The sequence below is a fragment of the Trachurus trachurus genome, assembly GCF_905171665.1.
Source record: "Trachurus trachurus genome assembly, chromosome: 5".
NCBI lineage: Eukaryota > Metazoa > Chordata > Actinopteri > Carangiformes > Carangidae > Trachurus > Trachurus trachurus.
The window spans coordinates 24898957-24915009 of NC_139896.1; the positions used below are offsets into that span (position 1 = coordinate 24898957).

Here is a 16053-nt window from a genome sequence, read left to right on the forward strand (position 1 = left end):
TATTGTTTACATGGTGGAGTCTATGATTGATGATCTCTCATTGCAATTTGATCTGACTCTAATCTGAAACATAATTCTCTGTGAATTATGATCACGAGAGTATCTTCACTCAGCAAAGCAGCCAACCTCGCCATCTCCTGTGGCATATTGGAGAAATAGATCAAATGATACTTGTGATTAATGAGTTAGTACAAACCTATGGTACAAACACAGCCATTCCCCTGTAGCCTATCTGGAACAATGATCATCAAGTTTACAATTTCTACATAAAAACGACCCATGTAAAACCTGTTGTTGTTGGTGGTGATGTTCATTTTAGGAATATTTAGGATCAGGATTGGTGATCCATGTAGTTCAGTTTTCGCCCTGTGGAGGGCGGTAATACGTACAGTGACGCCAGAACTGCCACTAAACGCAAGAGAAGAAGAGGTCCGTCTGATATGCCCAGCAGCTAGCTAGTTTGTTTATATATATGTTTTTAATAAATGTATTTGTGCATATTGTAAAAGGAGAGAGAGAGAGAGACAGGCTGTGCGCTGCGGCGGTGGACCTCGCTCTGAGGTGAGGTTTGTTTCTGGAGCTTATTTCTTGACGTCGCCTTATAATAACTTAGTTAACTACGGTTAGCATGGACAAGCTAACCTGTCAGTGAACTGTTGACAGTTACTCAAACAATGTCACTCAGGACGGTTTTTATTTGGTCTCACCGCTACTTTAACTAAGCCTTCGTTGATATCTGTAGTTAACAACATGCCATCTCACTGCTTTTGTGAATTTTGTAAATAGCTTGAGCAGCTAAGTTAGTTAATGGCACCTGTAAACGGTGTGTTGTTCATGCTCCTGTGTCAGACACTGTGCCATATTCATGTCGATGTTTATGTCATGGATCTATAATACATCCATGGTTTATGTGTGTCACAAACTGTAACCCACTGACAGATACCGCCGTCCACAGGTGTAGCTACTGATGTTGTTGAGCCACTTTCTGTCATAGTGTGGCTGTTTTGCCTCATGAAAACGGTACACCACACTGGGCACATGTAGCTACAGTGTCCATGTCACTCGCCATCTGCTTTATTTTCCACTTACACACATGACAAACAAGACAATAAATAAAAATAAATGCCAACAGTTAATAATCAAAGTACATCAAGTAGAGATGTGAATCAACAGAGGTCCCATGATACACTATTATTTAAACATTATATGATTATCCTGAGAATTGCAGTAACATATTGTGATGGATTGCGACTTATTACCTTTTTGCTACAGCTAATTTTGACCTAAAGAAAAACTTTGTCATCATCTGTTATATCCAATAAGATAAAGTTCTCAGTCTGTTCATCTCACTTAAATTGTTTTTATTCTTGCAAAAAAAAAAAAAAGGGATCATCAGCAGACAGACTGACCAAACCAGTCATAATAACTACGCTGGTGCTCTAGTACTAAAAAAAAATGTATTTGCAGTTTATTTCATTATTATTTTTGCATTGTTTTTCCCCACTACTAACAGCAATCTGTGCTGGATTGTTTCTGTAGGGCTCTAATGTTCATCACATCAGTAACCACCATTTCCTTGCTTATCCTTGATGTTATTGCATTCCTCAGATAGTTTAACTCCAGTGAAGATTCAAAGGAGTGTCGCCTGGCATTGGTGTTCCTAATATACACAAGACAATTACAGTCTAAACTGGTCCCATCTGTTGTCTGGTCATGGTAAATATCTGCCAGTTAACACTTCAGATGACTTCACAGGTGACAACATGCTCCTAGACCTCGCAGAAGCCGAAGATCATCGTGTTTGACTCAGAAGCCGCAATTACCAGTGCTGCTGCTGCTGCTGCTGCTGCTGCCGCCGCCATGGGAACGACAATGAGCGAGCCATGTATCTACGACAAGCTGTCGGAGAGCATCGACATCCTCCGACAGTCAGGTTACCGCTACGGCATGTCAGAGAGAGAGATAGAGAGGTTCATCAAGCAAGTCCTGGAGACCAACGAGCCCAGGAGAGAGCCGCCCCAGTTCCCCATCCTGAGAGCGACCATCAAGGTCAGACAGATATTACATCGTCCTGAGACCTTGATAGGAAATATAATGGATTACTCACTGAAAGCCTTTATCATGTAATAGCACATAGCATATGCACATCACAAATAATGCTACAAAGTGATCAGGTTGTGGAACGAAGGGATCAATAGAGCAAAGATCTATCTGCTGATCTAATTTATTTATCGAAAATGGCTATTACTTGTAACAGAATATACAGGTCTCAAAGGTTTATTTATAATTGTGTGTGCTCTGAGGAAGCAGACAACTCCCAGTGTTGGTAATCCCTCTGCTGTCTATGTTGTAGTTTGTGGTGGCAGTGGGCTTCCTGCTGGTGGTGGTGCTGGCCTTCACCTATCCCCAGAGCGCCCCCCAGCTAGGTCTGGTCAACCTCGCCTGTTACAACTGGTCGTCCCCCCTCAGCCACGTCCGTCTTCTGTCCCTGCCCATCGCCAAGAAATACAATCTGCAAGGTGTGAACATGATCATTCTGTCTGTTTTCTAAATGTCCCTTAAACTCGCATGAAAGCAGGTACAGTTTTCATGGATAGTTTAATGTTAAGACTTGTAGTGTAATTGTTGTAAACGTGTGCACTTGTGTTGCAGGTTTCCATGAGTGGTGGAGTGCAGGCTCTCTCAGGCAGGGTCTGGTCAACTGTTCAGGTTGTGCAGAGATCTCTTCAGTGCTGGAAGTCCCAGAAAGCCTGAGAGGGACTGTGGCCCTGCGACGAGGGCCACAGCTTGTCCTGCTTAAGGTCAGAGGTCAATACAGCCGGGGTTTGGCCAACTCAAGGTTCTCCCCATGTAACCCTTCTGGTTGCATGATGAAATTTATCTCATACTGGTCCAGAATCAGAAAGTGAACTGATTTATACACTGCCAAATGTTTTCTCATGTGAATGATGTATGGTCTTGAGTCAGTGTTTCTTCATACTGGTTTTTGTGCTCATACTGGTCTCTGCAGGGCGGAGAGTCCCTCAGCATCCAGCGGCAGCAGCTTGAGGAACTCTACTTGGCCCATTCAAGGTCCATGTCGATTCTGCTAGAGGAGGATGACGGTCTGCAGAACCACAACCTCGGCCTCCCTCAGGGACCCGCCAACTTCACTCTGCTCTGGTAAACACTGATGTTCCTTCTTTATGTGGATTAAAGTGGATGACATCAAGCTCTGCTAAATAACATGTGTTGGTACATACACCGAGTGGTGACTGACGGTGTTGCTTCTGTAGGAGGTTCAGCTCAGGAACCAGGGAGAAGGTGTTGAGGTGGCTCTTCCCGAAGGCCGAGCTCTGCCCCCTGCTGGACAGTGCTGGGACCATCCTGCAGCGCTGCCTGGTCACCCACAGCACAAACTCCCAGAGCAAGGTGAGTTCACATGTCTAGACTCCTTCTCCACATGGAACTTGAGGACTAAATAGTACAGACTTACGGTTACTGATAAGGAGGATGATGGAGAAAACTACAAATAGAAACTGGTTGAACACAACGCCTCTTTTCTATATTGAAGTATAATTCAGTTCAAGCTGTTTGTGTCAAATTGTCCCCATTAGTCGAACATTATCCTGTAGGTGTTTGCCAGATACAGAAAGTATTTGTGGTGTTAGAATAGATTTTTATGGGGGCTTCGAATTATTTTGTTTTTTTTATTTGTTGAGTTAGGATGTTGACTTAAACAACATACATTAAAAGGTCTGTTTGATGTGTATCAGTGGGAATGAATCAATAACTGAGTTTGTGCACAGAAATACATTGTTTTCTTCATGACAGCTTCCATGCTTGACAGATTTCCCTCTACCTAGAAATATTTTATTTTTATACTTATTATTCATAAATGTCTGGAAACTAGGTTTTAACTGCAAATTGATCTGTGTCTGATCTGTGCGTTCATGTGCAGTTGTTAAATTAGCCATGTGTTTGAATTGCTGCCTGTGTTCCAGGGGGTCGGGGTGTTGGGCTGGCTTGTGGTGGGCGAGGGGCTGCCAACGGTTCGGGTTCTGCCTGTTCAGCGCTGTCAGAAACACTGCAGTTCCTTCAACCTCTGGCTGACACCTGGAGACATGGGTAATGCCCGCTGCTTCTGTTTTCACTGACAAACACATCAAACATGTTGACACGAGACAAGACAGCAACGTCAGGAAACACAACTCATCCACATGTTTGCCAATAAATGAATGTATGTAGATTTGGACTTAAAAACTGCTTGATTTCTGGCAACACATGACACAGTGTAAGAACATCTACAGAATTAACAGAGGAGAGAGTGTATCATTATAATAACCAAACGGATATTCTGATAATAGTATGTGAACATAGTAGCACTGGTCAAACTGCATCTCATGGCCCTTTTAGATGTTTGTCAGCAGCATCTGTTCCCCTGGTTCCTGAAATTGAACATCTGAATGTTACATGTGGCTGCTGAGTCGTCTGGTCTGAACAGTGATTTGACAGTTGTTCCCTTTGACCTTTGACCCATGTAGTGTATGCTGACCCTCGGTACTGGCAGATGGAGCTGTTCCCTGGCCGAGGCCAGAATATCATCTGTGACGGATCGACCTTTTAAAGTTCAGTTGGAGCGAAGCAAAGGAGCAAAGGACACAGTTCAGGGCTGGGAACTTGCGGATCGGCTGTGAATGTTCAACCTTCTGACGAGGTGTTTCGGAGCTTGTTGGCCTTCTCGTGGCCCCGCCCACTGATGCCTTATAACCCTCCGATCCTTCCTATTCTCCATCCAGTGTCCTTAGAGAGCTGGACACCACTGCACACATGATTTCTTACAGGTTTCGAGCGTGGAGTTCAGAAGTTTGACAAACGACTTTATGACTTTGTCCCTGTGTGTAATGTCAGCACGCCGTCAGTCTCTACTCTCTCAGATGCTCTGGATGTGCTCGTGCCATAGCTTCAAGCAGAACTCTTGCAATTTAACAAACGTAATAAGTTACAGGAAATCAACAGTGCGTGTGTCTCTGTTTCAGAAGGTACCTAATCACTTTTGAGCTCATTGGCACACTTCTAAAGCCCCACCCACTGTCCTGTTAAGTGGCTCTCTGGTATGCAGGTCTGCAGGTGGCCGCCATCTTTGAGTCTGGTATGCACTTCCTGAAATACATGCATGGAAATTCATCGTCTGCTGAAGGTTCTGAGTCACACCTGCATCTTCACCCTCGCTTTACATCTGGTTTTCTCCTCCTAGTTGAAGGGCCAGTTCATCCAAACCAACGACATTAAATCTTGTCTCTAATGTTATCAGGAACACACTTGGCACTTGCATAGGAACTTGTGGGATTTAAATTTGTTTCTTTCTCTAAGTTCTTCTTCTTCCCATAATCAAATTTAGTTCAAATTAAATGATACGTTACCTGTTCATGACCTTCAGGGTCTTTTTACAGAGAAAATGGTTATTTAGCCACATTTCATGTTACATTAAGAGCTGCAACAATTCTTCTATTCATTTTGGTTGATCAGATTTTGTACATTTGTCAAAATGATGATTTGAATATGTGACCTTGGTCTGTGGGAAGCTGTAACAGTAATCAAATCATTTAGAGGCATTAAATCGTTTATTGATTTTGAACACTAAACTTCTAAATGACACAGCCCACTCTCTCCAAATATCACAACAATACAGATGCAACAGTCTTTGAAAATGCATAGAAATCAATATGTTGAGAACTAACTAGAGAACAGCTGAGAGTTTCTTCTTTGGACAGGTTTTGAATGAAATTGATTCAGTTTAAGAATAAAGAATACATCTTGTGTAAAGTCATTAAATCATAATTAATCTCAGTTTTCGCTGCTGAAAACCTGCACTATTTTAAACTGAGATTTGAAGGTGTTGAATCATTTAAATATTTTTAATGACAAATAATAGCAAAACAGTCCCAAAAGAAACTATAAACTGTCTCCAGTGTGTTCTATGGATTATCACAGGCACTGAATTAATCTCTGTTGTATTCAAGTGGAAACCAAGACAGATAAAGCACTGAACTGTTAACAAACCACTAGAGGGAAGGGAGAACCTTTGTTTTAGGTTGGGTGATTTTCGGTGAACTGACCCTTTAACCACCAGTCTCCACACAAATTTACATCACAAGCCTCAGAGTCAGAAAATATGTCACCTTTTATTTTCACCCTACATGTTGTTTATCAGCTTCAGATTTGTTTTTAATTTAGATATTTGATATTTTATGGACAAAGCTGCTTCTCTATTTCAGTGTCATTATTTATTGTTGTGATTGTATGTATATATATGTTCAAGCCATTAATTTTAATAATAATAATAATAATAATAATGCTGTGTTGTAATATTATTATACTTTTGATCATCACTTGTGATAATCAGGACAGAGTGCAGACACAACTTGCCATCAGCTCATCTTCAAGAGTTTCTTAGGAGCCGAGGATTGATTTTGTGCATGATCTGGCTGGATGAAATGCATCATCCAGAGTTTCTATAAAAAGTTTAATATCAAATCAGTTTGCCAAAGTAAAATTCTGTCACATTTGAAGCTCTGTGTTTAAAGACACACTCCCTAATTTTGTTTTAGTTATCTAAAAATCCTCAAGTGTCCAAACATCACTGCTACAAAAAAAATCAGGGGGTGAATCTTTTAAAATTGTATGCTTTGCATAGAAATGTCTTAGTTTTATGAGAAAATTAAAACTTGTCATGTATTTGCTTCCATCTGTGCGGGATTTTGATTTTTAAGGTGTATTGTTTTTACAGTTTTCGCTAAAATTAATAGTGAACTTTATGGTTCATTTTAAAGTAATGAACAATTTCTTCCTTTTCAAAAGTCAAAGTGACACAGTTTAGTTAGGAGATAGATAACTTCAGGAGACTGGTCAGCTGAGTGATGAAACATTGAGTAACCACATGTGGGAGGCCAGAAAATACAATTAAACTACAAACAAACAAGATATCCCTAATAATGTGTGTTTCTGTCACAGTTTTGCTCTCTTTGCCTAAGATCTTATAACTTTATAGGGTTGATTTAACCCCTTTTTTCTTCACCAAGAGCTGCTCTACAGAGTTTGCATGCTAAGATTTATACAATACCATTGTTCACAAAAGGACATGAACCATGGATGTGTTACAAAATGGGTTGAACTCCCGTTTCGTAAGGCCAGAGAGAAACATTGGTCCCGCCCCACACCCAACCAAAACAAAACATATTGGCCAATGAGAGCGTAGATCGTCCACCGGAAGTTGCGCACATCGTTTCCGTTTCTTGTGCAACCATGAAACAGCATAGTCAAGGAGCTGCGGCAAGTTGCAAAATTAAGCCACAGCAAGGTCAAAATACTAGTAAAGTAAAATGTTTTTATTAAACATGTTTTATTCTTTATTCTTATTAATATTTAGACCATGCAAAATGTAAAATTATAATAGATAACATTAATCATGCCAAAATTATATACAATGCAAGAGAGTTTTAAAACAAAAACAAAACCAAATAACACTAAATTAAGAGGATCTATCAGAATTTTGTAGCCTAATCAATGAAAATATGTTATACAGTTTTAACATACTTTTAAGCCAGAATTTAAGTACAAATAACACATTTATTTTATATGACAATCTTTCTAATGGATACTATAATACTTTTAATTTAAATCATAGTTTCAAGTGCTGTTATTTTGAAAGTCATGACCGGAAATGGTCGTTGTTACCGTGTCTGCTTTGACACGAGTCGACTCTGCTTTGACCTGGATGTAACTGACGAGCGGCAGCGATCTCAAACCAAACCAAACTTCACACACGTTTTGAATTTTGTCCTGAAATTGGAAATTATTCTCCTAATTTTGCTCCAGAGAAACCTGCCGTTGTAAACTGGTTCAAACCAGTTTATTGCACCAGTGCTTCGGTCGGGGTTTCGCGTGTTATTGTCACCGGGGGTCAGCGGGTGTCCAGGTGAAAACAGCCCGCCGTCAAGATGCTTTCCTCGGGCAGGACCATCTCATCCCGGCTGCTCAGGCCGGTCGCATGGCTCCCTTCCGGGCTTGCCACTGAGGGGAGAGCCGCCAGCACTCTGCCGAAAGGTAACAGCAGTCCGGAGCAAAACATCCCCTGGATAATAAGTCTCAGAGCAGCAGCTAGCACAAAGCTAATCCCAAAGTGACGCAGTTCAGTTGGGAGATAGATAACTTCAGGAGACTGGTCAGCTGAGTGATGAAACTTTGAGTAACCACATGTGGGAGGCCAGAAAATACAATTAAACTACAAAATCACTAGAAACCAAAAAACATATAGTTGTCAGGACAGATGATTAATTGTTTGAAAAGTTTGATGATTCAATTTTTTGTGAATTTTGAAGGAGTGTGATTCTGTGGCTCCGAGCTGGATGAAATGCATCATCCAGAGTTTCTATAAAAAGTTTAATATCAAATCAGTTTGCCAAAGTAAAATTCTGTCACATTTGAATCTCTGTGTTTTAAAGACACACTCCCTAATTCTGTTATAGTTATCTAAAAATCCTCAAATATCCAAACATCACTGCTACAAAAAAAAATCAGGGGGTGAATCTTCTAAAATTGTACACTTTGCATAGAAATGTCATAGTTTTATGAGAAAATTAAAACTTGTCATGTATTTGCTTCCATCTGTGCGGGATTTTGATTTTTAATGTGTATTGTTTTTACAGTTTAAGCTAAAATTAATAGTGAACTTTGTGGTTAATTTTAAAGTAATGAACAATTTCTTCCCTTTCAAAAGTCAATGTGACGCAGTTTAGTTAGGAGATAGATAACTTCAGGAGTCTGGTCAGCTGAGTGATGAAACATTGAGTAACCACATGTGGGAGGCCAGAAAATACAATTAAACTACAAAATCACTAGATCACTAAAAAACAAAGTTGTCAGGAGTCAAGACAGATTATTTAGGCTATTATTTGAAAAGTTTGATAATTCAATTTTTTTTTTCTGATTCTGTGGCTCCGATCCCCATGCATTTATTGATCAAGGTGTTGATTCAATGATTTATTTTTTCGTGTATTTAGTGTTTTAAAGTTTTTGTATTCTAAAAAGCTTGGCATTTGCAGTTTATATGAAGATATGCAGTACACCACTGAGGATACGTTTTAGACATAAAACAAAAATATTTTCATGAACATACGGTAGTTTTTATTATTCGGTAACTGTACAGGAAGAGCAGGAAATAAAAACTGATATACCGTAATCCTTCATAGTTAAAACAGATAAGTGTGTCTCTCCTTCTCTTCATGTGATCACACAGAGACTCTCTAATGCTATAGACTCTACACTGCTATACACAGTTTGTATGCAGTCTAATAAAAATAACAACCTGCAATAATAACAATGTAATAGACTCAACTAGAGACAGATGATGGATGTGCTGACCCACCTTTCACAAAAAGCTGACCCATTGTTTTACTCCCGGATCACATGCATCGGATTTAGCTCCTGATTTACCGGTAAACAAGCTGACTGACTAACTGCCTGTTGTTGTTTTGTGCAGTAGAGATGATAAAGAAATATGAACTGGAGAAAGATGAGCTCCGCCCCCTCTATATGGACTTCCAGGCCACCACGCCTATGGTAAACATTACTTGCCTTGTTAGTTAACTAAGAGTCAGCGGTAGATACTTTTACTCACCTGTATTTACAGTTGAATGTGTGTGTGTGTGTGTGTGTGTGTGTGTGTGTGTGTAGGACCCACGTGTGCTGGATGCCATGTTGCCCTACCAGGTGAATTACTATGGTAACCCTCACTCCAGGACACATGCCTACGGCTGGGAGAGCGAGACTGCCATGGAAACTGCCAGGAAGGTAGAGAGATAGTCTGTTAAGATAGAAAAAGTTTAAACAGCTGAAGTATACCTTAACTCAGTGGTTCTCAACCTTTTCTGAACCAACGCCCCCCTGACCATACCATGATCCTCTGACCGCCACCCCCCCCCCCCCCCCCCCCCCCCCAAAAAAAAAAAAAAAAAAACAATGTTACAAAATTTCGCTTTAAACTTGTTTCCTACACTTATCTGTTACTTTATTCATATTTCACTGCTTTCGTGAAGCTAAAACTCCGGTAAACATTTCAAGCACCAAAACAGTTTTTGAAACAGCATTTGACCTAAATTATTTATTTTTTTACAGGTCTCTAGAACAAAAACTGCCCATAATGATGGTAATGATGACGGAGCTGTCCATGGTTACTTAACCAAAAGTCTCTTGACATATCAAACAAAGAAAACTATGGACTATGGAAGTTTTAATAGCCTACTCAAAATACAAACAATATCATGACGTGAACCCTATGTTGCGGTTAAAAAAAAAATTTTTTTTGAGGATGCCCTCAAATCACTTATTTTGGGCACTAACTGGGGACCAAAAAGTTGGTAAACTGAATTTCAGAAACATTATCTTGGCTAACAATGTGGAACAATAAGGTGGATGTATTTCAAAAAACTTATTTCACCACTCCATGTATTGATTTTTCGGCAGCTTCGTCGTTGTAAACAAATGCACATGGCCATGTATTGATTTTTTGCGGCTTCTTGTAAACAAATGCACATGGCCAGGGACTGCTAGCAAAACAGGGGAAAAGCAGTGGACTTCCATAGTTCCTCTTTGATTAAACATTTGAAATCCCTAGTTTAATGTTACACTGCTCTCACATTTCCATTGAAGGTAGCTCCCCTCCCCTAGCACAGACTTTTTTTTTTTTAATTACCCCAAGCACGGACTGATGCAGGCAAGGTGCACGTCAGGGCGGAAGAGACCACATCCATCAGAAAGGAGGGGGGTTGTAATTTTTGGAAAAAGGCAATGATGTCTTTTTGAGATGGACTATGACATTATTTGTAATACATTTCACTCAATATGACCACTGATCATAGCTAGATGGTAAAATAATAAGTAAGGTAAAGCAACTTTAAAAAAAAAAAAAAATCATCCCTCAAATCTGAGGGGGCACCTGCCCCCTCGGTTTCTATTGACATGACGCCGCTGGTAATTTACGGGCTTCCCTCTTCAAACGGGGTGTTTGTGCAAGACGCTATATCTAAAGACCCAACATGCACCCTGTAACTATTAAGGTGGCGGCCAAAAATCACCTTAGATCGGCAGGAAAACCCTGTCGGGTAAAGTCGGGCGGACATGTGCGTGTGCTTTACCTGTAAAGACGGCGCCGCTAAAAAAAAAAAAAAAAAAAAAAGACGGCTCGGGTCACCTGCTCCTGCAGGGACGAGCAGTCATAGGAGCTCTGCTATTCCTCTTTCTTCAGCCTGTAGCCTACACTAATGTTTGGCTGTACTTGGTATAAAAAATCCATCTAACTTCATTCAGTAGCCTATGGGTAAACTATACAAAGGTGTGTGTGTGTGTGTGTCATTTAAGTCTGACGCAGCGCTCCTGTAGTGCGCACTATTGTTGGTTTGAAACGTGTGCGGGAATTTCCCGCATTATGAGTGTTATATTTGTGGATTAAATCAGTTGAAAAGTAGGTTATTTATGTCGGTATTTGCACTTAAAAAGTTGGGAAACCATAAAAGTTGAAAAAGTAGAGCTCAAATGAACTTTGTAGGAGCCAAGTTGTGGCGCCCCCCATTTTTGCCTGAGCGCCCCCCTCTTAGCCCTCACGCTCCCAGCGCCCCCCACAAAGTTCAGAACGCCCCCCAGGGGGCGGTACAGCCCCCGTTGAGAAACCCTACCTTAACTGGTCATACATGATCTTTTGTCTCCTTTCATTCACTGTGTAGAAATGTTCATTAAAAAAAAGAGAAATATGCTTTCTTCATGCTGTGTGCTCTGTCATGTCCATCACTCCTTTTAGTCTCAATGTGTTGTCGTGCTCTCTCTCTCTCTTTCCCTCTGAGCAGCAGGTTGCTGATCTGATTGGAGCTGATCCCAGAGAGATCATCTTCACCAGCGGAGCCACCGAGTCCAACAACATGGCCATCAAGGTCTCACTCTGCACTTACCCTGTTTTTGTTCTTAGTGAGAGCAGCAGACCACCAGCAGAGAAAGTATTAGAAAAAGATGTGAATACATAACAAGAAAATTCAAACGGTATTAGTAAACAGTAAAAACAGCATGGGAAAGACAATGAAAACAATTTGGTAACTTAATCATAAGACACTGAAAACAGTACAAGAACAATAAAAATACAGAAAGAACACACTGTGAAAATATGAGAGCTCACAGATACAGTTTGACGGTAAATAAATGCAATCCAAGTGAACCCGCCTCCTTCTCCTGCAGGGTGTGGCCAGATTCTACCAGGCCAAGAAACGTCATGTGATCACCACGCAGACTGAACATAAATGTGTCCTGGACTCATGTCGAGTTCTAGAGGCTGAAGGATTCGATATCACATACCTGCCAGTCCAAACGAATGGGTTGGTGGACCTTGAGGTACACACAGTGTGGACATGCACACAGATGGCACAGATGGAAAGCAGAAACACATGACGATCTTGAAGAATTATTCATTTGTGTGTGTGTGTGTCTGTCTTCAGCTGCTGGAGGCCTCCATTCGTCCTGACACCTCTCTGGTCTCTGTGATGATGGTCAATAATGAGATTGGAGTCAAGCAGCCAATCAAGGAAATTGGTAACCATGCCAACACAAATTTAATATTTACTTCCTGCTCTATTTAATTCAATCCATGTTTCAGTGATTCTGAACAAATCACATGTCATCTCCGTGATTTGATCCGACCTGATTAAAGGTTCTGTTCAAAAGTATTGACTCATTGAGTTTCACCCTTCCTGCCCACAGGTAACATTTGTCGTTCCAAAGGAGTATTTTTGCACACTGATGCTGCTCAGGCTGTTGGAAAAGTTCCCCTCGATGTCATCGACTGGAAGATTGACCTGATGTCCATCAGCGGTCATAAGATCTACGGACCCAAAGGTCGGTCGAAGCATTAGTAGGTAACGGGCCGGAACAAGCTAACAGTTTTTATCGTTGTGCACTAGATTGTCTATGTATGTGTGTACAGGTGTGGGAGCGCTGTATGTGCGTCGCCGACCCAGGGTGCGCTTGGAGCCGCTGCAGAACGGCGGTGGGCAGGAGAGAGGGCTGCGCTCTGGCACCGTTCCCACGCCGCTGGCTGTCGGGCTGGGAGCCGCCTGCAGCATCGCCCAAAAGGAGATGGAGGTAAAAACCAAATGTACCCGAACATCCAGAGACTCAACGAACACAAATACACCCAAACATCCTGGCACTTCATATATATATATGTGTGTGTGTGTGTGCGTGTGCGTGTGTGTGAGTACAGTATGATCATCAGAGAGTGTCCATGCTGGCTAATCGTCTGATCCAGAAGATCATGTCTGAAATTCCTGATGTCATAATGAATGGAGATGCCAAACAACGCTATCCTGGTACACACACACACACACACAGAGAAGTGAAACTTGGACAAAAATATACCACTGTCATGTACTTTCAACTACACTAATATTCAAAGTCAGTGAAAGTGCTTCAAGTTTATGTTAGTGGTTTCAGTTTTATGTTTATATAAAAAGTTTTCCCTGCACTGAATGGGGCTAATGGAGGTATCTAACTGTGTGTGTGTTTGTTTCAGGCTGTGTCAACCTCTCCTTTGCCTATGTTGAGGGAGAAAGTTTGCTGATGGCACTGAAGGACGTCGCTCTGTCATCTGGCAGGTCAGACACACACTCGTCATGTTCAAGTTTCAAATCTAAGCAGACGTGGATGTAAACAATTCAGTTTCTTATTCCTTATATATTGTCTTATAAGGATGGACTTTGATGCACAGGAATGTAACCATTGCTGTAAACTCATCAGGGTAGATTCAAATTGAAAGGTGCCAGGATTTTAAGAGTGGGCCTTTAAAGATGAAGTCATGTTTGTGTATGTGTGTCTGTGTGTGTGTGTGCAGTGCATGTACTTCTGCGTCTCTGGAGCCCTCATATGTCCTCAGAGCTATTGGAGCGGATGAAGACCTGGCTCACTCTTCCATCAGGTACATCTTCATTGTAGTACAATTAGCTCCATTTATCATCTCAGTGAAGCATCATATCTTCAGGGGCAGAGTATAAACTGTCATTGTGAATAGTTTGGATTCTAAACAAGTAACAAAACAAAATTAGTTAACATTTGTGAAGAATGTAAATTATAATCAGGATCATTCTTATTCTAGCACATTTTGGTGGTGAGGTCTGTGTGTAGGTAGTTTGACTGATGACAACAAACTTCAAACGTTCTGGTTTGATATCAGTTGAATCACATGTAAGTGAATCTAAACCTGTTTGTTTGGCAGGTTTGGCATTGGCAGGTTCACCACAGAGGACGAGGTGGACTACACAGCAGCCAAATGTATCCAACACGTCCGCAGACTCAGAGAGATGAGGTGAGCTCAGATGGGTTCTAGTGTTGATCTTACTTCAGTAGTTTAGTCTGTGGCAGCAATAATACCAGTGCACTCACTGAGGTGGGAGTTGAAATCTGTGAGATTAACTGCTAAAAACAAGCCTGATTAGTCAGTAAACACACAGGCTTATCAGACAGGTTTGAAAAAAAAATTCAGATTAGACAACCTTACTTGAAAAAGAAACAAACAAGAAAAATAATTATTAGTAAAAAAAAACTTAAAAAAAAAAAACTATGAAAAAATAAGAATCATAAATTGCAGTGGAAGTTTAAAACAGAGTCAGGTCAAGTTTAAAATGGTTATTGTTTTGGCAAACACTGAATAAACTGTCTTGTCTGTCTTTCTGCCAGTCCTCTGTGGGAGATGGTTCAGGAGGGCATCGACCTGAAGAGCATCCAGTGGTCACAGCACTAAACTCTTCCCCCTGCTTGCCCGCTTCCTAGTTGCAATGATGATAGTTCCTAGGGAATTCTGGGCATGGACCAGCTTTCTCTTCCTTTACACAAACACGCACAAACTTCCTGTCTGACTTGAAGTCCGTTTGTAGCTGTAGCTCTGTGTCTCCTGTAGTAGTTCTCTCAGGAGCTGTTGCTCAGAGAGTTGACCAATGCTCGGCGACCTCTGGTTGTTGTAATAATACTGCTGATTGTTTGTCAGCCTGACTGAACTGTGACACCTGGCTCCTGTATCACAAACTCGATTTATCTGACTCTTCTGACTTTCGTTGGGTTAGCTGGCTTCAGTTAGTCCGACTTCACTGATCCTGATGATGGCATCATGATGCAGGGTTCTGTCTTCTTGCTCCCTTAAATCAGAGTTTACTTATCCCGCTCAGCAAATTGATGTGAAAGAGGGGTGGAGGGTGGGTTACATGTACATTATGTTACTGAGGCATCAAGAAATTAACATTCAGAGAGATAATGATTACATCCAGATATTGAAATTAAGGCTGTCAATAGTAAGGCTGCAGAGTGATATAGAGTGTATCATTTAGGGCTTCTTTAATATGGTCACATGTTCAGCAAAGAGGTTTTATTTTATTTTAACAAAACTATAATAATTACATAATACACCTGAACTGGTGCTGGGCTGTTGCTGCTGCCAGAAACAAAAACAAAAACAAAGTAATAAATACAATTTATTGAACCAATAGCACAGACATAGTTCTGGAAAGAAAAGTGATTCCTTTGATATGTAAAGATATAAAGATAAGACTTGTTAACAAACACCATATTTATTCATTACAGTTTGTTATTTTTTGTGAGTTGAAGAGAGCAGCATTTAAATGGTTAAATGTGAGCTAACTTCATGATACCAGAACAAAAAAAAAAAAAAAAAATACAACCAAAGACAGCTGGTGAAACTGCTTATCTCACTTCGTGATACAGGCTTTTGTTAAAGAGTCGATGATGACAACCACTGCAACAAGAAAGAAAACAGGAGCAAAGGGTGGTTTTGCTTCAGTGAGGCTACAGGTGGTAACTGAAAGCAGCAGACTTAAATTCGTTGAGTCATCTGAAGATTTGATGATGCACAGCCATATCCTGCTCTATTTATAGGTATTACACTGTCCTATCTCTTCACGTCAGAACTCAGTATTGTAGTCCCTGTTTATCCCCTTACATCACTTTCAATAAACATTAGCGTCAAGT

At 40.8% G+C, this 16053-nt stretch overlaps 2 protein-coding genes across 4 annotated transcripts; both read left to right on the plus strand.

Moving 5' to 3' along the window:
• The first annotated feature begins 433 nt into the window (after positions 1–433).
• cUnh6orf89 (chromosome Un C6orf89 homolog) lies at positions 434–6918 on the plus strand. 2 transcript variants are annotated; one of them, XM_083971510.1, is made up of 8 exons: positions 434–566; positions 1756–2049; positions 2354–2519; positions 2653–2801; positions 3011–3162; positions 3276–3411; positions 3984–4107; positions 4524–6918. In XM_083971510.1, the coding sequence occupies exons 2-8, from the start codon at positions 1861–1863 to the stop codon at positions 4604–4606; spliced, it is 999 nt and encodes a 332-aa protein (XP_083827636.1). In that variant the 5' UTR covers positions 434–566; positions 1756–1860; the 3' UTR covers positions 4607–6918. The 2 variants fall into 2 exon arrangements, with proteins under 2 accessions (XP_083827636.1, XP_083827635.1); XM_083971509.1 differs by having other exon boundaries at positions 434–561.
• Positions 6919–7744: 826 nt separating this feature from the next.
• nfs1 (NFS1 cysteine desulfurase) lies at positions 7745–15558 on the plus strand. Of its 2 annotated transcripts, none has more exons than XM_083971393.1 (13): positions 7745–8085; positions 9521–9600; positions 9715–9831; positions 11880–11963; positions 12262–12414; positions 12519–12612; positions 12781–12915; positions 13004–13161; positions 13283–13388; positions 13592–13673; positions 13910–13993; positions 14291–14380; positions 14752–15558. In XM_083971393.1, the coding sequence occupies exons 1-13, from the start codon at positions 7980–7982 to the stop codon at positions 14813–14815; spliced, it is 1353 nt and encodes a 450-aa protein (XP_083827519.1). In that variant the 5' UTR covers positions 7745–7979; the 3' UTR covers positions 14816–15558. The 2 variants fall into 2 exon arrangements, with proteins under 2 accessions (XP_083827519.1, XP_083827520.1); XM_083971394.1 differs by having other exon boundaries at positions 9524–9600.
• Positions 15559–16053: the final 495 nt, after the last annotated feature.